This window comes from Equus asinus, chromosome 1 (genome assembly GCF_041296235.1).
Source record: "Equus asinus isolate D_3611 breed Donkey chromosome 1, EquAss-T2T_v2, whole genome shotgun sequence".
Classification (NCBI taxonomy): domain Eukaryota; kingdom Metazoa; phylum Chordata; class Mammalia; order Perissodactyla; family Equidae; genus Equus; species Equus asinus.
Genome location: NC_091790.1, coordinates 111679503 through 111705630, shown reverse-complemented (window position 1 = coordinate 111705630; position 26128 = coordinate 111679503). Strand labels below are relative to the sequence as shown.

General features: G+C 38.4%; 1 protein-coding gene across 2 annotated transcripts in view; it reads right to left on the bottom strand.

The window, feature by feature from the left end:
* The window catches only part of RELN (reelin), a 466017-nt gene that overhangs the window by 162219 nt on the left and 277670 nt on the right, over positions 1-26128 (bottom strand). For both annotated transcript variants that reach the window (XM_070505680.1, XM_014831901.3), the window contains exons 11-13: positions 20829-20974; positions 7669-7820; positions 1317-1429 (exon numbers count right to left, since the gene is read on the bottom strand). In XM_070505680.1, the coding sequence (XP_070361781.1) occupies positions 1317-1429; positions 7669-7820; positions 20829-20974 (411 nt within the window). The remainder of the gene's footprint in view (positions 1-1316; positions 1430-7668; positions 7821-20828; positions 20975-26128) is intronic.

Here is a 26128-nt window from a genome sequence, read left to right as displayed (position 1 = left end):
CAAAGAAAAGGAAACCAAAATCACTCATAATCCTCCCCATGTGAGCCTGCGTGAATTCTCGTAGATTCAGTCTTGCAGATACTATGTACATAACTGCCTTTTATTAAGCACCAGGCAACGTCCTGTGTATTCCATTTGTTATTTCACATAGAAGATGCTGTCCTCAGGGGGCATTTGTTTTAGTTACTCAGAATTCTTCCTTTGCAGACACCTGGAACTCTAGTGTGTGACTGATCAGGCCCTCTCTGCCTGAAGATAAATTGGTGTAAGGTCTTTAAAAGTTATCAAAGGATGTGTATCCATTTTATCTACTTGACATTTACACTTTATCATCAGTCCTCTTTTAAAGTGGATTTGTGTAGTACTCATGGTTTGCCAAACGAGGTATTCTGAAAATAAACCTCTAAGCAGAAACAGCCAGAGCCAATGAATTGATCCGTGATAACTTACATAATTGATTTGGCCTGAGACATGCAGAGGACCAAGGCAGGTGTAACCCTACTTAGTCACAGCTGGAAAAACAGTCCATTGTGAATTTCCAAATGGTATAACTTGGGTGACCCCGGCAAGTGGAGTGCGCCGGATACTTTCTCTGTTTGTTCCCTATTCTAGCCTCGTTGTTTATCTCCTGTCTTCCTAACTGAAACCATGAGATGCTAGATGCTGGCTGTCTTCAAGCTCTTTAAAGTACCGAGGGTACCATCAGTGTGGAGAGGCTAGCTATAATGAACGTATGAGTGTGCCATACAAATAAATCTTTGATTTGAAAAGAATAATTTTATATCTTATGACAAGCAACACAGATAATTTTGAAAATGTGTGCCAATAACCAGAGCCAACACCTGTCCCAAATCCAAAAGGCAAAGGAAAAGGTCAACCCCTGGCTCTCATTAGCAAAGAAAAAAGCAAAGGTAATAACAATCTGTACTTTTGTAATTTCTTCTGCCTAGGAAATCTTGGAATGCAGGATAAATACTCATTATGCCTGATAGCAAGTCTGTGAGGCTGCATAATTAAAGCCACTTTTAGGGCTTTCATGGGGACAAGAATAACTGTCAGTCAGAGTATTGGGCTCTACCTTATTGTCTCTGATAGGCTGTGATTCATTCTTCCTGATATAACCTCAATTATCGTTTGCATTGGGGAAAAAGTGAATGTTAAATTGCTCGTGTCACTTTTAAAGAAATCTGGCATCTTTCTGTGCTGGAAGAAGAGAGATTTATCCTCTGCACCCAGCATGGTCTTCACGGTTTGGGCCTGGACTTGTCTAGGGAGGTCGGGGGTGGGTCACGTGGCATGCAGATTGGCATGTGTACCTTATACGAGGAATAGGAAAGGGTATCCAGCGCAATGTGCTCTTTTCTTCCTTCGATCTTTGCGTACAGGATGATGTCATTTTCATGAGAATCTCCAGAGTCACAGATTCCTCCTGCACAACCAATTTAAGTTGTTAGCACCAACTTGCATTCCTAAACACGTCAAACACAGTGTTAAATTTCAGAATAAAAAAAATAATTATGAAACCTAGACGTCACTTAAGAATGACTCTAACCAAAGTTAATCAGACTCAAAGGATGATTTTATGAAGATAGTTCAGCTTGGCCATGCTAAAGATCAAAGTCTTGACATTTGTGAAGGCCAAAGTAACTACTTACTTAACGAGATTACTCAAATCGTAGTCTGCAACGAGCCCTAACCGCATGTCGATATCTCAACCCACGTTAAAAAGATGTGCTCTGCTTTTTAATAAACCATTGCTTCCTGATGTTTGAGGTCTTTATGGCCAAAGTCCAGAACCTATTGCTTATGGTGTTACAAAAAGTGTAGTGACTCACTGAATCAAAGATTTCTGACGTAGTGTTATTTAAAGTGTTGCACATAGCATCTTTAACATTTTAGCACATATTAGGTATTTGTATCTTAAGCGCAGTTCATTTTACATTTTTCGTTTTTACTTTTGGTACTTCATTTGATTTTTGGAAGGTACATAGAGTAACTTACTTCCTGTCACTCTTCTTTATAGTCATGTGAAATGATGGAACATCAGAATTGAGAGGTAATTAAGATCATCCTGATGATGAAACTGAGTAACAGAGAAACTGGTACCTAAAACTGAAGATCATTTAACTAACTGGTGGAAAGCCACGAATTAATGTCATGTCTTTTAATCCTTGATCCTCTATTCTTTACTGTTTGGCCAATAATCCTTACTGTGGATGGCTTCTGTCAACTGACTGCATAACCTGGATTTTAAAGGATTATGTGTCCAACTAGAAGCCTCTCCCCACTCATCATTATCCTTCAAAACAGCACCAACCATAATAGCAGAAGGGTAGATACGTACATCTCTTTCCTGGCAAACATTCCATCTCTAAGGTCCAAAATTTATAACATTAAACCTTTTAATTTTATTACTACCTTTCAAAAAAATTTCTCCAGTTCTTGAATTAACCACCATCAATGTTAATTTTTAGCTACAGGCAATTTCTGTTGCTAATACGCTGTGGTGACAGTAGGGCAAACTCAAGACTCTGGAATAAAGTTGCCCTCTGAGAATTAATCTAGTAAAATCAACAAATAATGGTTGAGACTCACTGTGTATATAAAGAAAGAAAGCGTCAATTATTGTAAATGTCTGGCTCCAGCTCAACCTGGGTAACTGGGGTCTAAGCTTGGAGAGAAATTACTGACGTCATGTGAAGTAAGGCAGAATGTCATCAGTACAAGAAAGGGCATAACAGAAGTAACTTGGATGGTGGGATTTGCGAAGCCTTGAAATCTGGCATTTTACATCTGCTAGACATATGTAACTTGGCATATAATAAATATTTACTGATTTAATAAATATTTACCGAACTGAGAATAGAGCCAGATACGGTGATAATGTAGACCTCATCCTAATACATGTTGATTGTTCAAGGGCAACCACTGGTAGAGAAAATCTTATGATTTCGACATCTGATATAATTTTTAGTGTTTCATTACATACTTCAATGTAATGATAAATATAACTAGTAAAGCCATTCTAAACGACAGTCTCTGGGGGAAAAATTAAATTCCTACTTAAAAAATGTAACTTCTTTATTGAGCACATACTAAAGACTTACCAAAAAAGAACAAAAAAGGGGAAAGGTCACAGGCAGTGTGGGTTTAGAGCACCATACCCAGAGACACAGGAACAGAACCACCCCTTATCTCTAATTTCATTAATTTGTTCCCCGTAAATCTTCTCCGCTCTCTTCAGAACCGTTTGTGAACTCCACCTGCCTTTCAGAGAGAACTGAAATACACGTGGGAGCCTCTTCCAGCCCAGAATGACAGGAGAAGAAAGTCCAAAAGGAGCCAAGACTTTAAAATGATGACAGATTTTATCTGAAAGATCCCTCTGGGGGCAATTTATCAGTTCTGTGAAGTTTCAGTGACAGCAGCTCCTACAGAAAGATACGGATTCTTCTCCAGTTTCATCCCCTTTGATGGATTGTGGGAAGGTGTGACTCCAAGGGCATTTTGTACAGCAATTAAAGTACACAACGTTCCAATAAAAACTAGGTGGACAGTTTTAAAATATTTAAAATCCTGTTTTAAGCAGCTTTTAAGATATTTATATTAGGAAAGTGATTTCGTTATTTAATTATGTGCAGGACACTGGGCTGGAAGGGGAAATAAGCCTCAACCTCAAAAACTTTGTAATTTAGCAAGGAAAACAAGACTACTATACATGGAAGAATGATAATTAGCAGTAAACTGTGCTGTGCTGCCAACACTGCAGTCAGAATTCAGAGAACAGAGATACAGTGTGGGCTAAGAGAGCTGGGCATCTGGGAGATGCTCAATAAATATTTGTTGAAGGAAGAATAAATGAATGAATGATGTGTGTTAGGTTATTTTTGTCTTGTTCACTGCATTCTGGCTCAAAGAACAGTGCTGGATACTGGTCCTCAATGAATCTGCGTTGAATAAATGAATGGATGGATGAATGAAGGAAACAGACCTTGAACTGAATTTGGAAAGCTGAGCAAATTTTGTAGACATGGTAGTCACAGCAGATTGATATGTATCAAGCAATGAAGCCAGGAAGAACATACAGGTAGGGCCTAAGAGGGAGGGAGTAGGATCTGGTCTAGATTAACAACCAGCCCCTGGTTTTCCTAAGGTGCCATATTTAATGAGGCATTATTTATAAACTCTCCATTATATCTTCAATCTCTTCCCATATTGCTTTGTTCTCCAGCAGCTTGCAATGTCTTAAAGTCTTTTCTATAGGTCCAGTCTTATCCTACTGTATCCTGCCCTACTGTCCAATCCTATCCTAAAAACATCTTTGCTGGATTCTGCTTTCTCCTCAAGATCCAGACCCCTTTTCTTTTCTTCTGTTTCCTGATGAACTTTTTTTTTTTAAAGATTGGCACTGAGCTAACATCTCTTGCCAATCTGTTTTTTTCTTTTTCTTCTCCCCAAAGCCCCCCAGTACATAGTTGCATATTCTAGTTGTAGGTCCTTCTAGTCGTGGCATGTGGGACCACACCGTCTCAGCATGGCCTGATGAGCAGTGCCATGTCGGTGCCCAGGACCCGAACTGGCGAAACCCCGGGCCGCCAAAGCAGAGCAAGTGAACTTAACCACTTGGTCATGAGGCCGCCCCTACTGATGAACTTTCTAAGGGAGCAGTCCTCTTTCATTGATATGTGTCTTTACTTCTTTTAACTCTATGTACTTTGGCTTCCCAGGCACCACACCATGGGGACTACTCTCTCAAAAGTCACTGATGCGTTCTCCGCCCTTATCCTGGCTGACCTCTCTCTCTGTGGCATTCCCTACACTGCTGATCACCTCTCTGTCATCCCACCCCTGAACCACTGTCTTCTCTTCCTCCTTTCGCACAGAATGGCACCATCCTCCCGCATTTCTCTGTCCTTTCTCAGTCCCTTCGTCTAGTTCTCTTCCACCTACGCCTGGATGAGCGTTCTCCCTAAGAATTTCTCACGTCCTTGCTTCCTCTGCCTTCTTCTTGGGAGAAGAGGCTCTAGTATCACCTGTACACTGAGGACTTTCAAACATAATTCAGCTCCTGAGTAGAATTTCTATCTTCATATAGCCTTCCAGAAGCTTCAACCTCAACATATCTAATATCAAAATCTTCTACTCCACACTTGCAGTTTATATATTTATTTATTTTTCACACTTCCTATCTTGGAGAATTGCACCATTCTTCCAGTCACCCAGGAGAGAAAGCCCTGTCCTCTCCAATACTGTTCTCATAATCCTCACAGTCAGTTGGGTGTGAACTTCGGTTGGTTTCTTCTCTTCAGTTTTTTATTCTCTGTCCCCTCCTTCACGTTATTACCACCATCCCTGCCATAATTCCTCGGTTGCTTGGACTAGTGCAGTCGCCTTCTAACTTAGGGTTGCCAGATAAAATATATTGCACCAATAATATTTATACAAATAATTATTCTTTATCTGAAATTCAAATTGAAATAGCTGTCTTTTTTTCTAAATCTGGCAACTTTACCCTAATTGGTCTCCTGTCCTCTAATTTCTGATTGTTTCAGTCTTTCCTTCATGCTCCTGTCAGAATTATCTTTCTAAAACATGGGTGAGAATACGTTACAAAACTGACAGGAATCATCTGATGGCTCTATGTAGCCTAGAGAAAGAGAATCCAAACTCCTGACTATGATATTAAGGAAAACCCCTACTCTGGCTCCATCTTATATCTTTCCATTCAACTATATTGCGAAAATCACCCAGCCCCAAACATGTCATGTACCTTTATCCTTATGCTTTTTTTCTCAATATGCTGGGTTAGCTTGGCATTCTCTTCTCCCATTAAATTCAAGTCATGTCCATCCTTCAAGGCTGAGTTCAAATGTTGCTCCCTTTATGAAGCTTTCCCCTAATCCCTCCACTACAGTCACCCAGAGCCTCCTCTCCACTCTCTCAGCATTTTCATTCCATCGCAGCCCACTGCATTCTCCCCGATAGCTGGATGTTACTTGTGGGCAAGCACTCTAAGTAATTTTTACATGTATAAAAACAGAGATATAAGAGTCTTAACTATTTACTAGGCACTGTTTTTGAGGGCTTTGCGTGTATTAACTCACTGATCAGCAACTCTGCGATGAAGGTACCATTACTTTCCCAATTGTATTCTCCATATATCCCAGCACAGTGCTCTATATTCAACAGGAATTCATTAATTTTTTAAACTAACTGGAGATGCTTTTCTTTGGGATAATGTACTTTGGGCTCATTCAAATGAATTTTTCCCTCATGGTCAATATTATTTTGATTCATTAATAATCTGCTTTGCTCCAGAAAGAATTAAAGGTGCCTTAATCTCTTATATAAAGGCACTTACATAAGGATGACTTGATTTCTTCCATAAAGGCACTGAATTGGGTTGATTTATTATGACTCACTATGACAAAAATAAAGAATTCAAATATACTATGTCAAAAATTGTAATAAGGGAAAATACTTAAATTAGATGGGCATACTAAATGTTTATTACAATGTTTGGAGGGAGGCTTAAGTTTTCCCAGGAATCTCTCTTAATAAAATGAGAGCCAGTTTGAATTCTAGTCATTTAAAGGAAATGAGCTCCAGGTCTTTAAAGATACAAATCATTTGAGAGTCAAGGTGAGGATATCCTCTGGTAGGAAGATGACATTACTATATTTTATATCCACGACTTCCCTGTTATCAGATAGATCATTACTGGAAATGAGGTGGTACCGCAGAGGCAATGTGTTTGAGAGCATGACACGGTCTAGAGTTTACCACGCTGCTCTGAGCTGAAGGAAATGAGGAAGGGGAGAGAAAGAGAGAGCCACTGCTGAAGCTACGCTCCGGAGACCTGCGTGTCCTGATGCACTGACATCTGTACTAGGAAGATCAAAGAGGGACAATGTTTGTTTCCTCTTTAACTTCCAGGTGTTGCCTGTGTTTTTCCAGTCACTCAAAAAGGAAGGCATGTGACACCTACTCACACTTCTGGAATGACATCCAGTGAAAGACTAAGCAACTGCCGCTCTTGTTGACTAAAATGACAAATTTGAGAGGTCACAAATTTCAACCCTTAATTCCTCCTTGGGTATTTTCCCAAACTTTTAACTATTTATTTGCTCTACCATAATCTGAAGAAAAATGCATCTTATGAACACTTTTTCTTTATGTGTTTGCGAACATAGAAAGTAGAGAGAATTATGAAAGTGCTATAAAGTATTATAAACCTGTTTCTTTCTCAGTTTCCCACAACAAAAGAGTTAGGCAATGATGACATATCCATGAAAACAAATGACTCATTTTGGTGATTGTTTTTTTGGGACGCTAGAGGCTTTGAACAAAAGAATTGCTTTGTTTCTAGCTTCTCTCCCACCGTCTTTTTAGATACCGCCTTTGAAGGAGAGGTGAGAGGAAGGTCTTACGGCATTTTGTCTTCAGGTCTAGTCATGGCACGCCAGGACCAGCTCTCTTATAGGATGGTTCCAGCAGGGCCTGTCTGAAGCTGGTGTGAGCACCACGGGCTTTTGCTCAACGAGTAGAACTCATATTTCACAAATTTTCATTTTATATTTTAAATAACAAACAATCTTACTTCCTCATGAATAAGTACCAGCCTAGAATCTGCCCTAAGTAAACAAAATTCATTCAAAGTGTACCTACCCATAACGAAGTAAAATCTCAGGTTCCCATAACCAGTAGTGTCCATGTAGGGAGTGCATAATTTCCTCTCTCCATCTCTGAGGAAGACCATGGATAAACCTGATTCTATTGTTCCACATTCCGTACCAATGACAGCTCCCAAGATGTCCCACCTTACAAAAAAAGAGAATCGTTAAGAGTTAGAGTATTAAGTCAAAGATTTATAGAGCATAACATTTTACTTTTAATGACGAACATTTACTTAGTAATGAATAATTCTGAAATAAAGAAGTGATACTAGAGATTTTAGGTAATGAACAAATGTTTAAACACATTCCATTCACAATTATGGCTTTTCCGTAGAAGGAATTTAATCACTACTGTGTGTAGTGTGTCTACTCCATGATAATCTTTATTCTCAAAATACTTACAGTTGAGGTGGGGAATCAAATTTGAACTAAGGAAACAGGGAACCAACCATAAAAAACAGTATCATAATATCATAAACGTTAGTATGGTGTTTTGCACATTAAAAAATAGTTATAGAATGAAACGTCATAAGAGATGGCAAGAGTCTACTAAGTTTTCAAAAAGGAGATGGGATTAAAACTGGGTCTTGTCAAATAGGTATTTGGATATGTAGGAGAGAATAAAAATATTTAATACTTTAAAACTCTTACATCTCCTTCGTATTTATTTCCGGTCACATCTAATTCGGCCATGGCTACTCACACAACTAACTTGCCTACAGATGGAGAAAACTGGGACACAGAGGTAAGTGGCTTGCCTAAGGCGAACCACCTGTTTGGTACTGAAATTGAGATCTTCTGATTCTCAGCTCGCGGTTATTTTAGTAGTTAACAGTTCTAAAGAGGGTGCTGGGTCAGCACGATTATGTCGAACCTTCCAGTTTATAATAGACTTTGGACCAAGATGTTTAGAAAATGCCTATTGTTTTGTATTTTTACAGAGTACATCCATCATTCAGGGAGCACAATAAATAACTTTCTGAAGCAGCTCATAATACTCTTGCACCACCGTAAATTAACCAGGAACCTCTCTTGACTCGTTCAAGAAAATTTCACACTGGTTCATTGGTCTTTTACTCGCTCCATTTATCCCAATTAAACCACTCAGCCTACTGGTCCACAAAGCAAGCTAAGGTTATAAATGATGCATATGATAACTCCTTTTAGGCATCTATCTGCTTCGGAGCATTTTTAAAGTGAACAATTAAATCAAAAACGATAGAATTGTCATGGACTAAAAGAACCTTCTATTCAAGTGAGAAATGAGATTAGTAGTCTTTTTCTCTTAATTATTAGTCATAAATTAATAACTTTTCTAGATTAATCTAAATTAATTATTTAGAATCATGAGACATGATTTAGACTGTCTTCTTTTCAATCTTTATTTTAAAGTGCAACATACTCAATTTTACTCTACATTTGTCTTTGTTTTTCACATTCTAACTGTTGCAAGATGACAAAAGTGAAGCTATTTTCTTTAGAAACCCAAATATTTATAATCAAGTGAAATGGAAAGTTTAGTTTGCTTTGAAGAGAAAGAAGCAGAGATAAATCTGAAAAACCATTTTGTAAAGGTCTCATTGCTTTGAACAAATGATCTTACATTTATTAAAAATTCAGTAGGAGCCTGTTAGCAGCACAAGCTCATTCTTCACGAATTTGTATAATCACTGGCTCGATCTTAGTGAGGCAAGGCATCCTCGAGGGGAGCCCAGAGCTCCATCAACTACGAGGGACCTCGGAGAAGGTCCCTGGACTTCCGAGTTCCCATCTCTAAGGTTGCAAAGTTGTGGTCATTTCCAGTAACAAAAGTGATATGGCGCTTGACTCTCTCCTAAAGTAATAATCACATGAAGGAAAATCATGACATAACCAAGTCTCTGAGGCCAGCAGCGGTATTTGAGGAGCTCTATAGTTTTAGCAACATCTAGAATGGCATGGCAATTTCCCTGAAAAGGAGTGTTACTTCTCTATGGTTTAAATTATGTTTTCCCCACCGTACTGTGGTTCTATGTGAACCACATTTGAAGGAATGTCTGCCCAGGGGCGAGAGCTCTCGACAACATAGCAATTTACATTTATTTTTTGATGACTAATTCTAAAGAAAGCTCCTATACTATTTATTATAAATACAGTCGTATCAATTATTTATAATAGAGTGGGGTGAAGCTGGAACACAGAAAAAAAGTTTAATAATCAATAAGATGCCTTAAGGCAACTTTGTTCCTTAGAGGTAGTAAGGTCACAATAATATTTAATTCATATTTTTTTAAATATGACTTTCTGCTTTTTGTGTCAAGAAAGAGAAATATTTTTGTAAGCAAAGTAATTTTAAAAAGTTTCTTAGCTGGAAAGCTGATGGTCCTTCCTATCAGCTGTTTTAGAATGCTTTGAGAATAAAATTAATTATGTTTTAATCAGCTCAAACTTTAATACTTTTAAGAATGATATGAGAGAATAGAACTTAAATGTTCTTACAAAAAAAAGATAAATACGTGCAGTGATGAATGTGTTAATTAACTAGATGAAGAGAATTCTTTCAAATCACATACACATTTTAAATATCTTATAATTTTATATATCAATCATACCTCAATAAAGCTGAAATCTTAAAAACCTTAAAAAAGACAATGATATATATTCTTCAAAGGGTAATTTGGCAGTAACTATAAAAATGAAAATTACATGCATACATTTATATACTGTATGCGCACACTAGACTAGAAGAGACATTCATAATATGTTGTTAAGTTTTCAGAAAATCGAGTTGTAGTATAGTATATAAAATGTGATTCTAACATTGGGTGTTTTTGGTATGGATCACAGAAAAATTTCTGAATGAATACATGGCAGCATATATGCCAACATTTTAACACGGAGGAATGAGATTAGCATGGAGGAACTTTTGAGTGTTACTTTACATATTTGCTTTGCAATAAGCAAATCATTTTCAGATAAAAAGAATAAAGAAAGGCATTCAATTTATATTTACTATAATTCAGAATGAAGACCTAGATGATCTTATTACAGTTTGAAAAAATACTAAGAGTAAGGACATAGGCAATAGAGGTCTTATATTTTAATGAGATTTTTTTCCCACTACTAATACTGGCATAAAAGGCTCTAAAGGTAATGGAACGTTTCACATTATCCAGGAAAATTTGTTTTATTATATTTTCCAGAATATATTAAACCAGGTTGGCAACTTTAGGTTTGAACTAAGATATAGAATGAAGCCTGGCTATAAAATCCCACATTTGCCAAATCCATAAGGTCTTTTATCTACTATGAATTCTCTGAGGTTGAATAAGTTCATTACACCCATAAGGTCTCTATTTGGGATGAATTCTCTGATATTTAATAAGGGATGCGCCATGGGTAAAGACCCTTCCATATGCATTTATATTCATGAGGTTTATCTCCAGTATGAGTCCTGTGATGTCTAGCAAGGTGTGTACTTTGACTGAAGGCGTCTCCACTCTATTGCATTTATAGATTTTCCCTCCAGCATGACAGCTCAGGTGAAGGGAAAGGATGAGCTCTATTTGAAAGCTTCTCTGCATGCATTGCAGTTCAAAAGTTCTTTTCTTCAATTGGTTCCCCTGTATTTCACTCAAATTCAATTTTGTTTTAGGGTTTTATTACACAGACTATGTTTATTTATACCCTTGTTGGAATAATATTAATAAAGAACATTGGTTCAGAATGGTAGAAAGCACTCAACTTTCTCACAAGAAGTCAGAAATAGAATGTAGACTGGAGGATGTTTAGAGAACGTAACGTATTGCCTGGGACATTACAGGGTCTCAACCAATGTTAGTTTCCTTTCCTCCCCTGTAAAATGGAGTGCTATTTTTGCTTTAAAATAAGCCAAAGTGGCAATTCAAATGAATTTCGAAACTATAATGAGTTTTTTTTTCCCACAGTAGTATTAGTAAAGCAACAATCTTGGACAAAGTTGCAGTACAGTATGCAAAGTGTTATTGCTCAACAGTCTTTAAACAAGGGGATACTTAGCTGAAAGAAACACTGGACCCTATCTATCTGCAGGGTTTTTGTACTGTTTGAGATTTTGGCCACAATCTCTCTGGGCCCCTGAACTTATTATTTATGTTATCTAAATGGTCAAGTGGGTTTTGCTTTAATAAAAATTAACTTGCTTGTAAAAAAAAAAAAGAGAGAGACCCATTTAATACAATGTCACCTACTCAGCCTGTCAATCTAACTTCAATTCACTTACCCTGAATTATAAGCTTAAATAAAATCCCTCTTTAGCTTTATAAGCATTCTGTGAAAAGTATTCTAAGTCAGAGGTAACGTAATTCTTCTGGACAGAGGGAGAAATTTGTAGAAAATAAAGAGATGCTCAAACCATTCTGAAGAGTTCTAAATAAATGTAAAGCCTGTTTTTAATACAAGCATCATCTTACATTGAAGGGGCTGTATTGAGGGTGGTTCTTGCGGGTCTGTGTGCGGTTTTGATTTTCAGTGGTTATCTGTAAGATTCTTTGGTACTAGTTCCCTGGAACAAGGAAGCTACCATAAAATTGCTTTATTTGTGTTCATATGGCCTTTTTCTTGGTTTTATTCCACTAGATAGCATTAAATTTTAAGAAAGACATTTTGAGTCAGTTGTAGGTGTGTCCTACTTTGCAAGCAATCCCATCAAAATATGTAACTAATACTTTACCTTTTCATCTCTTTATAGTAAATCAACTATCAGAGACTAGGTTATGGCTGACCTAAGGGAACCATCGTCTGTGCCCACATTTTTTTTCTATAACCTTGGATGAGCTATTTTTAAATCCATCTCTTCAAAGAGCTTCTTCAGAGGAAATTTATAAAGCAGTTATCTTAATTGGGTGTGGACGGTAGCAGAACAAGACTGTCAGGACGGGCAGTGGGAGAGAAGTGGAAATCGTCGGGTTAGCAGTCCAGACATTGCTCTCTCTGACCCTTGCAAAAGGTCAGCGAGGCCAAAGATGGGAAAGGAAATTTGATCCCCGGATAAGTCCTGTTTGCCCTCTGGCATCTTTTCTGTGTCTTGCTGGAGTGTTGGAATTCTGGGTATTACGTCATACGGGAAGTATTTGCCACTAGTTGCTTTTTATCTTTTACTGAGAGGAAGACTTTTCACAGAAATGATGGCTGTGCCCTGGGAGAGGACACCTGCATAAGTCACGCCAGAGAAGTATAACTGGAAACATTTTATTGAAGTTAAAAAAAAGAAATTCTATTTAATTGTTTTCTATTATGATAGCAATATTCTTATTATTGAAAAAATGGAAAATACAAAGAGTAGAAGAAAAAAAATCACTGATAATCATACTACCCCAGAGACAAGCACAATTAACAGTTTAGTATATTTATTTCTAATATTTTTATATGTATATTTCCAAAAAGTTGTGATAGTTATACAGATGTTTTTGTATTCTGCCTTTTTTTACTTACTTAATAATGTTACCAATGTAATTAATTTATAAACAAGCCACATAGTATTTTATTATGTATACGCCAAACCACATTTAGTCATTATTCTATTTTTAAATTTCAAAATACAATAATAAGTAATTACACTATTTAGCATACCTTCTGGGCCTGAGGAATTAAATTCTCAATTCCCTAGTGCTCCTGGATGCGTTCCAGGTATGGATAACCCCAAGCTACACTTCTTGAGGGGTCAGAGTTCTGTTCTTCCTTCACATAAACTCCTAGACATTCAGAACCGCTTTGTGGCCAGTGTTGATCAAGTCAACTACTGATGAAGGACTATGGAAAACAAGCCATGTTGAAGAAGTGGGCATCTGAACATTTCAGTGCCAGCAAGCTCCTCTGACGCCTTCCACAGAAAAATCCTATCACTCGTTAACGTTGGGCCAAGCTGTCAGGAATTAAATCACTTTGGAAGGGTTCAGATCTCATTCTCTTTTTTCCCATAAAGTAAAACTTCAGTAAAGGAATTCCTCTCCTGGACAGGGAGCCAGTGGCTGTGTCCTAGATGCTCACGTGGACAGCTGGTTTGGACGGGGAAGAAGCTGTCAACCAGCTCAAGAACGGCAATGCCAAAAGCAAAGATGCTGTGTAAATGTGCTGCAAATTAAAGAAGGGTTTAGAATTTCTACGAGGGAGTTCCAGAACAATTTGAACGCACCTAATCAGGAAGAGCTTACTTTTTTATGATTTGAAAATTTACTGCTTATATTTTTTAAATAAAAAAACAATTTGCTTAAATAGAAAGCAATGTAGAGTCCAGGTCAAAAGCAGACCAGAACAAGTCAGAAGTAATAGATGTCTTTTACCAGCTTGCAACCTGTTTACACGGCTCCATGTTAGCACTTCCACGGTTTTAAAATACATCCAATTATCATTTTAACTAATATTGTCTTTTTTCTTAACGACATTTCATTGGTTTCTTTAGAAACTTCAATTTAGGTTTCACTGGCCTATTTAACTTTGTTTGTGTTTCGTTTATATCTCATTAATATGAGTTTAATTTCCCTTTGAGCACCACTTTGGTCTTATCCTATTACTGGTAGCGATTATAGTTGGAATGACTAATTTTTCAGTTTTTGATTGCTTATTATGTGCCAAGCATTGTGCAAAGTGCTCTACACATACTGTTGCCTAAAATATCTCTTTTTAGCCCTTTTAAGGCTTAAACCCGAATTCTTAAAATTTGATTTGAATATCTGATTTTAATATGCCTCCTTGCTTCTTTTGTCGAATTCATCTAGTACGTTAGCTTCACTTCTTTGATTTTCAACTTCTTGCGTTATTCTAGGTTGGGTCTCTCATAAATATGTTCTGAAATGTTCAGATGCCCACTTCTTCAACGTGGCTTGTTTTCCATTTTAAAAAACTTACTGTGAGAATCTCATTTACTAAATGAATATAACTCACTCAAATTTATTGTGTTACTAATTTGTTTAGATCGGTTTCTGCCTGTTTCCTGTTTTCTATTCACCCTGCTTTTTACTGTCTACGTTTTTTCACTTTCCTGACATTAGCTGGATTAAGTCCTGTTTGTTCTATGCTAACCTAACATTTCAGTAGTTACATAGCCTATATCTGGTTTATCTGAGTTTTTCAACATACATATTTACCCTTAAAGTTTTCCATTAACATTAAGAGTTAACCAAGTTAACCGAGTTAACCAAGATCTAAGTGCTCACTCCAAGCAAGTTAAGAACGTTGGCAGTATTTTACTTCCTTATTCTCTTTCTCTTCTTGTCAATCTCCCTCTCTACCTCTCAAGCCGAGGCTCTCTTGGCTTTAACTCCAATTTTTCATTAAAATCTTCCAATAATAACACTTAGTTCGGCTGAACTGCAAGCTTCACTGTTTGACTTGCTCATGACTCTTTCTTGACTCGCTCATCTTCCTCTTGGACCAATTTTCAGGCATAAATTGTCTAGTAACTCTTTCAGAGAGGGTTTGAGGGTGGTAAACTTTCTGAACCCTGTGTGTCTGAAAACGTTTTTATTTTTCCCTAAAACTTGAACGATATTTGACTGGAGAAGAATTTTACGTTCCAAATAATTTTCTCTCCAAATTTTAAGATTACTGCTTCACTTTTTTTAAACCCACACTCAGTGCTACTAAGGAAAGTACAATGAATCTCACCTAGAAGCTTTTAGGATTTCCTCTTTTATCGGTGTTCTGACGTTTCTCCCTGATGGTTTAGGACTGGGTTTTTTTTTCCATTCATCTTGCTAAACATTTTCCTTCATAGGAAATATGTCTTTTCTTTCTTCTTCCTTTTGAAATCTTAGGACTTTTCTTTCAATTATTTCTTTGAATATTTCATTCCATATATTCCCTTGGAGCTCTCCTCTGGAATTTCTATTATTTTTAATGTTAGAAGTGCCAATTTCCCCCCATACTTTACATCTCTTTTTCCAATATCTAACAACCCTAAGTCTTGGGATGATATCAAGACTCAGATTTCCAGCTCACTAATTTGTCCTTCAGCTACGCCTATTCTGATATTCAGGGGAAAAAAATCCAGTAAGTGTCTTTCAACAGTCATATATTTTCCTTTTCTCATGTTTTATTTTTTTCCTCATAAAATCTGTTTTAATCTCACAAATGCAGTATGCTCTCTTACCCTTTTGAGCATATTAATTATACTTCCTTTTTTAGTGTGAGAAAGATTGTTGCTGAGCTAACATCTGTGCCCATCTTCCTCTATTTTATGTGGGATGCCACCACAGCATGGCTTGATGAGCGGTGCTAGGTCCACATCCGGGATCTGAACCTGCGAACCCCAGCTGCCGAGGTAGAGCACACGAACTCAACCACTATGCCACGGGGCCAGCCCTGGATTATACTTCTTATAAAATCTCTATTTGTTTATTCTGCTACGTCCATTTTCTCAGCTCTTAGTTCTTCAGTTCGATGCTGCTTTTTTTTTTCTGCTTTATCTCCCCAAATCCCCCCGGTACATAGTTGTATATCTTAGTTGCAGGTCCTTCTAGTTGTGGCATGTGGGACAACATCTCAACGTGGCCTGACGAGCGGTGCCATGTCTGCACCCAGGATCTGAACTGGCGAAACCCTGGGCTGCTGCAGTGGAGCACATGGACTTAACCACTCAGCCACGGGGCCGGCCCCTCATGCTTCTTTTGTATGGAGTTGATTTTCCCCAGATTGATGACTCTAGATCACCTGCTTAAATTCATTTCTACTATTCTCTCTTTGTTTTGGTGCAAAAAACGCCTACTGGGGTGGGGATGGGGGTGGGGGTGTGCCCGTGGTGGGGACTGTCGTGGGGGCTCTTCATTCCCTTTGAGGTTTCCAGTCACCTGGCATTACCCTGCTTCTCCACTCGAGGTGTCCACATCCACTGCTTGTTCCTGGGAAGTGGGCGTGGAAAGGGCTCACCTACCTGACAGTCCCTACAGAGCACCTCAGAGCTCATCCCGATGCCTGTGTCCAGCATCTGTGACCCAGAGCAACACTGAGACACCTTGTGTAGCATCATTCTCAACATGTGTTTGGGTTACAGTGTCCTCCTTTCATCAGATCCCTTCCTCCTCTCTCCTTTTTTGCGTAATCTTTCCTAATTCCTGACCCAACTACCAAGGGCACACTTTCTTGTTTTACAGTGTCATTATAGATTCATTTGCTCTTTTTCTGTAATTTCCAAGAATTTGGGGCAATTGGAAAGACTGGAGCATGCTGTCTTGATTCAATTATTCCAACAAATTACATTTGTGGAGTTTCTCTTTAACATAAATACTCTGGTAACAGGAATAAAATAGATTTTTAAACAAGGTATTTGAATAGTACAAACATATAATGTCTGCATTGGGGATGAAAGAGAAGTATACAGATGCCATATAAAAGCAATGTGTTTTTCTGCAAAGCCTCCTCTCACCTGAAGACAGCCTCAGCTGGATGAGACATGGTAGTTGCTAATTAAATGATGTGTTTGTAAGGCTAAGCCAAAGTTTAGACAGACTCACATAAATTATCAGTGTATCTATTAGTTTTTTTCTGGCTGAAGTAACAGCTGTGTCTTTTTGAGGAAAAAAGAAAAAAACCTTTAAAACCCCACTTAAAAAAAAATGAACCTATCAACGTTGGTGTGGGGACAGCTTTGTGGTATGAAAGGCAAACAGCACCTGCATCCTCGTGATCTGAGATCAAATACTTTGATTCAAATACTTTGATTCAAATACTAGGAAAACAGGGATATTTGGGAAGGCGGGTTCCAAAAAAAAGTCATAATGACTTAACGGCTTTCTTTTCTTTCTTGCTATTCATATGAAATGTTTTGAAGACATTATTAGAGACAACTGCTTATTATTTTTTCTCTCTCGTCACTCTTATGGGAGGAAAACATAGTTAAGAGATGAAAATATTATATGCACATTAATAATTTAATTTTTAAATTAAAAAAAGTCACCTCAAAACTATAGAATTCAATCAATTCGATTGGTCATTCTTGAATAAAGATTTATCATCTATGTTTTCTATCTATTTTGTAGGTGAGCTTATGATGATAAATTGTGTGGGTGGTGATGGTGGAAGAGAATAATGACAAATATTCAGTAAACCTTGCTGAGAAAACAAAACACTTCGAGAATTTCCCTACCAAATTCCTAATCTGTTTGTCTTTGTCAGGTCTTACCATAGGTAAAAATACTTCACATTAATTTGATTTTGTGACATGATTTTTTTTCCCTGAAGCTGTGATTAAAAATTATTATGACAGCATTCTTACCTAGACCAATAAAGCCACATTTGGGACTGGTGGGTGTGGGCAGTGGACACACACATACAGGCGCGTACACACCGCCACGGATGAAACCAGCATTTTTATCATCACCCCAAACAGAAAATACCAGGCCCTGTCATTACCCTTTAACACCTTTATCACGTAAGACCAACTTGATGACTGAGCCGTCAGAGGAGAGCACAGGTGAGGTCATTCTGGGGTTGTGGCCTGGTGCCCTAGAGGGAAAGCTGCAAAGCAACCTAAGGTGTGGTTGCTAGAACAATTAAACGGCCTTTGGAACTCAGACGAATTAATTGTATCCCAATTAGAGTGGCACAGGTGCTTTTTGTCAAGCACATTATTCCCTGTTATTGGGACAGAAAGCTGCTGACAATTCCATGGCCCGAAAGCATCAGCCTCTTAACTGTGACCAAACCCTGATGTATCCTGGGTCCTGAGACGCGTCTAAAGAGCAGGACAGAAACCACCTGAGTCCATGAGTGAACGCAACGTGCTCTGATGCCCCTGTGTCCATATTGACTTCCACTCTTCTTTTCAGGCATAAATACTTTCAGTTCTCTTTTGTTTTGGAGGATGAATGATTTGGTTTAGCCAGAAATTCTCTTATATCCTTAGCACTCTGTGAAAACGGAATGCACGATCTGTTAATTGGAATATACTTTTTTGCCAGCTATGTCTCTGGACTAGTACGATAATTTTCTAAAATATGTTTGGTTTCTTCTAATACCATATCGATTTCTTTCTAAACTTAACTCACAAAGGGTTTTTCTGTGTGTCTGTACTACGTCTCTACTGCTGCTGGCAGAGAGCTGGATGGACCATTGGTTTATCCAGAAGAGCATTTCTTTTGTTCTTTTATAAACAGGATTTGATGACACTACAAGCTTAAAAAAAAAAAAAAGGAAGAGGGCATTCTGGGAGAGGATATGAAGGCCACAGGTAAAAATAAATTTTCTCTCTTCCCAAAAGAATAAGAGTAAGTGACCTTGAAGGCTTTGAGTCTTATTGCATAGAGAGAGAGAGAGAGAGAGAGAGAGAGGTTAGGATTTATGTGGAATGGTACCACTGGAGAGTAAACTTGTGTTTCTCTCTCTCCTTTAGTGGGATGGGGACTTGGTTTCCCTGGGTAATCACTAGAGTCCCCAGGGGTGTGGGTCTCATTGAAGAGGATGACTTGTCACTGCTATGTGGACGGTACTGGCTTGAAGAGATGGAGGAGTGGGGTCAACAAGTCTTGTGCTTCAAAATTTGGGACCCCCTCCTAGGTAGTCAAGCTCCATAATCAGGAAGGGAATTTGAACTGGTCTCTTGTATCAGGGAGAAAGGACCAACATGCTGGCGATGGATTCTTTATCTCTAGAAGAGAGCTAAAGAGGTCTTGCATGCATTGTCAAAGTTCTGGACCCCATCAAAGCCCTTCGGCCTTCGAGGAGAGTGGAACGAGCCCTGTGTAGTGTAGGGTTACAAAGGAAAGCAGCCTCAGGCCTGGGGAGATCCTGGAGACGAAAAAGAGGAGGTATGGGTGCTGGTCCCTCAAGGAGACACCAGAGTGACACTGGGCATGAAACTTCAAGGGTGACAGGAACCTTAGAGGAGAAGGCCTTCATGGACTGAAGGGGCTGAGCACTGATGTTAGGCCCAGAGAGGTCAATGGTAGGCCCCGAGGGGGTGCGGTTGCTCAAAGTGTCAACCTTCTTCAGAGGGTCACCTGGTCTGTGCCACACGCTGGCCCTGAAGGACTTCCCTGGGGGCAGTGAACAGCAGGTCTGGGTGAGCCGCAGTAGAAATCTAGCTTTCAGCAGTGACAGACTCTGACGGGGCAGCAAGGGGTAACAGTAGCAGTGGCAGCTCAGGCTGCTGGCCAGACCTCCCTCTTATTGGGTCTGAATGCAGTTCCTGGGCAAGGCACAAGAAGCTGGGAGCCCAAGAGAGCAATACTGGCCTTCTTGGCACTCAGGCACTTAGAAGTTCCACCCAGTTTTGATTTAATTTGTTGAGATCAGAGAGACATGACTACACCTCAAATATTGTGTTCTGGAAAACTTTCTCACAGTTAAGAGGTAAATTACTGCTATTTCATATTCATTATGAAATTAAATTTAATGTTATTTCATTCATCCTCATCATAGTACTAGAAAACATACATTAGACAACAGGACTTGGTGTTCTGATTACATGTGTTTGTTGCAAAAAAGAAAAAAAAAGCCAAGTGAGAAGAAGGAAATTTCCAGAATTTCCTTCCAACTCACACTCCCTTATGAAGTTTGATTCTCTGAACCTATTAATTTTTTTCAACTTGAACTTCTGAAAATGCTGCTCAATTACCAGGAGACATCTTAGGGATACAGGACCCAGAAGAAGGCACACAGCTCAGAATAGCGAAAAATGACTACTACCAAGTTATCCACAGCGCTTCCGTCTCTTCTACGTCAACCTCACCCCCATGTTTCTCCTTTGAAAATCTCTCAAAAGATAAATTTTACCCCTTAAAAATTTTTTATAGCTCAAACCCACATTCCACTGAAAATCAAGTAGCAGCATCTATAAATATCAGCCCCAGGAAGACAACTGAAAGTCTCCATATAATAGTAGTGGAACAATTCTGTATTCTATACACATTGAAAAAAAAACCCTTCTCCCAGTAAAAGCAGAATAAACAAAGATAATATATAAGTGGCTCAACTGAAGTTAAGAGGTATTTGCAATCACCAATTTTTAATATGCATAAAAATAGTTGCTTACTTAATAAGGAATGTTATAGAATAAGTGTGACCCTTTCAGCTTGCCTATGATAAGAATCACCAGTATTGACTTAAGCATGCTTTTGCTATTTAACAATATGCATTTAAAATCTGTCCAGCGGAATAAATGTAAGTGCTACACACAGCATGGGAGACGCAATTACTTACCCTGTAGGCTGGCTCTCAAATTCTTCTGACCATTGCTCTTGAATATCCTCTGAAGAAAGATCTACATCCCGGGTGGTTGCAAAATTAAACTCACTGCCTTCATTTCCATGGAAATAAATGGAGTTCCCATCTGACTGACAGCTATGCTGTAGATAAAAAGAGAGCATGGGGTGGCTGTTGAATTGGTTCTGTAGCTGTAAATGTCTTACTCATGTATAATTAGAGATTTTAGAAAAGTCATTATATTATTCCCTCTACGATGGACTCTCAACTCAAAAGAGCTTGTTACTCCTTTTTCTGTCTTGTTTAATTCAATTACAATTTCTTTCTAACTTATTAAGTTATCACAAAAAAGGAGTCAAGAGGCCATTTGAGCTTTGCCACCTCAGCTTTCAGTAAGAAACAAGAATATTTTAATTGGAACAATTTCCCATCTTTACCACAGTCCTTGTTGGGGAATTCAGTGTGATAATGACTTGCCCTATGTTTTCAATACTGTGGTTACGGGCTAAATCGCACTGACCTTTTCAACATTCCATATATTTCTGGCTTGCCATTCAAGCCTTTCACAATTTGTCCATAAATGGGATATGAGTAGAATAGCCAGCTAATCAAAACATGGAATACAGAAAAGGTCAAAGTAATCCCTGATATGATCATATATTCTCAGCTAGCTTTTGAGTAAAAGCTTCCGACCAGACCTAAGAAGTGCATGACACCCCCAGTAAGGAGCTGGGAAATCACAAACTTTGCTATTCTCCGAAAGAACACTAGCTTACTCACTAGTAATAAGTCACATATAGAGAAATGATAATAAATGAAAGATCAAACATTCTTTTACACTTTATACACTCTTAAAATGAAACAGAAATGAAGAAACATAATTAGACGGAAAATATCAGTGAGGCCCAGTGACTGTAGGTTCTATAGGGCAGAGATCATGCCCATTTTGTTCCCTGCTATATTCCAGGTCTTAGCACAGTGCTTGGCATACAGCAGGAATTCAAAAACATTTCTTCAATAATTCAATACATGAATGAATGAATGATCTGGGTATGCCTTTTCAGGTAATCAACCAACCTTTTATGGAGAACTTATGACGTAGAAGGCATCAAGGAAGGTAGTGGGGGAAGGGGTTTATAATGCAGTGTAATAATACATAATCTTTGCTGTCGAAAAATCCCAGTCTAGTTGAGATACATGGAAGATAGGTCTCAATGCCAGGCAGCATGTGGTAAGTGCTAACGGGTGAGAGAAGGTAGGAATCCCTGTATCCAGGGCTTGTCTAGATGAGTAGGCTTCGTGGATGACCAGGTCTTCAACTGGCTTTAGATGATGGATAAAACTCCAAGTTGGATGACAAATATGAATGAATGACAAAGGTGATAAGTAGGCGTGACTTTGAGAATTAGACTGGAGCCGACAGTGAAGGATCTTAAATGGTGGTCTAAGAGATCTCTACGTTATTCTGTTGGCAGTGGTGTCCCAAAACAGGGGAGCGAGGTGTGCAAAGAAATGTTTTATGACAATTAAACTGGGTAAAGCTGGTAAAATCAATTGAGGGAAGAACCAGAGCACTATATGGAAAGTGTAAACAAAGCTTCCAGAAGCTTCCAGAAGTTCAAGAGAGTTGGAGCATACGACCTTGGGGGGTCACTTTACAGTGCTAAGATTAAAGCATATCCACTGGGCTGTCATCATCTCAGAAAATACTGTAGTGTGTGGCACGCATGCCCCAGAACCTTCTTCACACCACAATGAATACAGACTTTTCACAGATGCTACACTGACCTCATGAAATGCGATTCTTAACCCACACAGGTTGATTGAAACCAGGATTCAGTTTATTTAACAGTAAATAGAAACTGTCAAGTGATGACAAACCCAAGGACCCTCTACTGTTATCCTGTAAACATAATGGAACTAGAATAATGAAGATCATTTTCCTAACAATAAATCTGCTGAGCTCTACATCATGGTTTTCACAATTACCTTTACATTTGGAATCCTGAAAAACTGTCGTCTACATTTATCTGGAATTAATAGGAGGGCTCTGACAGCAATGCAAATGACACATTTAACCAACGTCTAAGGAAATGGCACATATGAATATCTATACACGTGAAAACAGACCATTTATATTACAATTTAAAAGAATATATTTGGGTAATAAAAAGAATGGCTTGCTTAACATGAAACCCTGGTCATTTCTGGCTCACCACCAATTTAACTGTTTCAGTTTTGGTTCCATTGACCTCAGAATTGTGTGTTAATATTTTAAGACTCCGTGTTATAAATAATTGTTTTGCTACTCTTCCAAGATTTATACTATTAAGATATTTGACGCATATTTTAATTTAGTTGAAATGGAAAATTTATTGTCAAAAAACAAATCATGGGTCCAGCCCTGTGGCCGAGTGGTTGAAGTTCTGTGCACTCCGCTTTGGTGGCCCTGGTTCATGGGTTTGGATGCCAGGTGCGAACTTACTCCACTCACCAGCCATGCTTCGATGGTGTTCCACATATAAAAAGTAGAGGAAGACCAGCACAGATGTTAGCATAGGGCTAATCTTCCTCAAGCAAAAAAAGAGGAAGACTGGCAAGAGATGTTAGCTCAGGGTGAATATTCTTCAGAAAAAAAAAAAATTATAAAACTGGATAGCATTCTGTTAAGCTTGTTTCACAAAATTAAAATGAGTTGACGTTTTAGAAAAATAAAAATATATTTTAAAAGATCTTCTTGTTAATTATTTTGCTGTCACCAAATACCTTTGGTAGTTGAATAGTACATTTGAAATTGTGCACCTACTGAAAAGTCGCTACCAAAAGTACCTTTTTGTCACTATAACTGTAACAGTGCCAGCATATGAAACACAAGTAATATCTACCACACTGAGCATAAAGAAAGCAATCTGAAAAAAATTAATACTCATTTTAATTGAATGCTAACCAATTTTCACACTGGTGGGATCTAAAAACTAGGAGGATCCGTCCTTGGCAGGTTTCCAGGAAGGACAGAATGGTATAGTTTTTGACATAGTTTTATCATTTCTATAGGGAAAGAACTGTTCTTTACCAACTTGCAGTAAAAGAACAATAGTCAATGCCAATCTAAATTCAAACAAACAGGGCGGTGGTTACATCAGTCAGTGTCGGTCTCTGCACCGGAAATATCCGAATCCTGTCTGTCAGGTGAAAGGGAAGATTCATAATTAGCTCTATTCTCCCTTCCCAAACAGGCCCGGTGTTCCTGGGTATGGAGGGGGAGAAGGATTGCTCTTGGAATATTCTCTTCTTCATGGTCTGAGTAGAGTGCCACACTACCAAAGATGCGTTGTGACACACCCAAAGTAAACAGTCACAGCTCAGTGGGAGGTGACTCAACCTCCCCCATCTCTTAGCAAGACAGGGCTGCCATTTTCTGGGTAGCAGGGCCTAGAGACGCACAGAACCCACACACAGCTACAGACGGCTTGCTCCGCTCCCCACCATGCTAAGGAGATCAGGATAGGATTTCGGCCTCAGCCATTCTGCGTAGGACCCACTGTTTTCAAAGTTTGGAGTGAGGGTAACACAAGCCAGCGAGGTAACAGTAGGAACATAAATAGGGGATAGTTTGTGTGCAACTGGTGAATTCCTGAGACATTTGGGCAGGAATGGGCCTACTGAGAAGTCGATTATGTATAGACCCTGGATTTAAGAACCTGTGTCTCATTCTGAGGATTCCTAAATCAATTACAAGGCAAGCTAGAGTCTTGTGCCAGTTCTCTTTCAGGATTGCTCATGGGGGGCTCAATGTCTTACACTGGCCTGGTTTCCTAGATGCTCTCCAAACTAAGAATTTAAGCCTCAGTGCATTTCAACTGAGGTAGAGTCCGTGGCCTCCGCTTGTCTGATTTCGCATCTCTGCCTCTGAATGGGAATCCATGGCCTGCTTGCTTGAACCTTCCCCTAGAATCTACCTCAATTAATTCAACACTTACAGGAATCGAGGAGGTTAAGGCTGGAAAAGAACCAGATACTGGAAACCAAAAACCATCTGGATGACAAGGGATGAAGACTCAGTTGTGATCCATCCTCAAGGAGTTTGGGGATTGGAATCAGAAGGCCCGTTCCCGCGCATTTTCTCCGCTTAATGGCTACACGGTTTTGCCTAAGTCATTTAACCCTTCGAGGCCTCAGTTTCTCACACTGGAGAATCTACTCCCTAGAGACCCTGTTAGAAGCACAATAATATTATAATAATATATGGAAGTGTTTTTCTGAAACTTCTAAGTACTATACAATAATTGTTGTTTTATTTCTGAATATGTACTTTTCCCCAAAAATAAACGATTACATTCCATACTCTAAGCAGTAGGTGACAGAGAAATAGACGAGTATTTAAATCTATTTTTAATTGTGTTTCTCGTTAGAATAGTTATTAACATTCTTCAGATCAGCTTAAAACCTTTAGTAAAATGTAAAGAAATACGCCCCACAATACAATCTGATAAAAATACCGCAAACAGTCATTCATTTTCAGGGCAGACAGAACCATCAATTAGAACTTTAAAAGCCCTCCAAATTTTGGCAGACTACCAAACATTCTCCTAAGACAGAAAAACTTAATAATGCAAGATGTCTGTCGCCACTTTTCTTACAGATGAACTTGCATTGTTTAACATCAATATAGTTTGCTAAAAACCCAAACAAGATGTGCATTAAAAGTATGAGAAGAATTTCAGGAAATTGCTCTCATTGATTTTAATACCCAGCTGTTTTTGTTCAGCATCTATTCAAACTCACATTACTTATGTGCAATAACAATTAAAATCTAAACGACTTCAAAAGACAGTTAAATGTGGAGCTTTGTGAGACACATGAGCTCTTGATGTGATAAAAACAAGAATATTTTTGAATTCAGGACTATTTTGAGTATAGTAAAAATCTATCAGGTTTTCTTGAGCAAATGATTATAAATAACACGTGACTTCCTGAGTCATAGATTTTGACTGACTTATGGTGAGTATATACCAGGTAACTAAGCATTTATTTTTGGTAAAATAAAAGTATAACTTCTGCAGATGACTCTAGGTATTTCTTCCTATTTCTAGCCCTACTAATGTACATTAGTTATGATATTGATCACAATTATTTTTACTTGGTTTTATTATTTTAGCATTGATCAGTAACATACACTTTATACTTCTAAGTACTAGCAGATCTCCAATTTTTAAAAATCCCTTAACTATAGTCCTTATTTGTTTCTATTTGTTAATCAAAAATATTTTTCTATTTTGCTGTTAAATGGGTTCCCT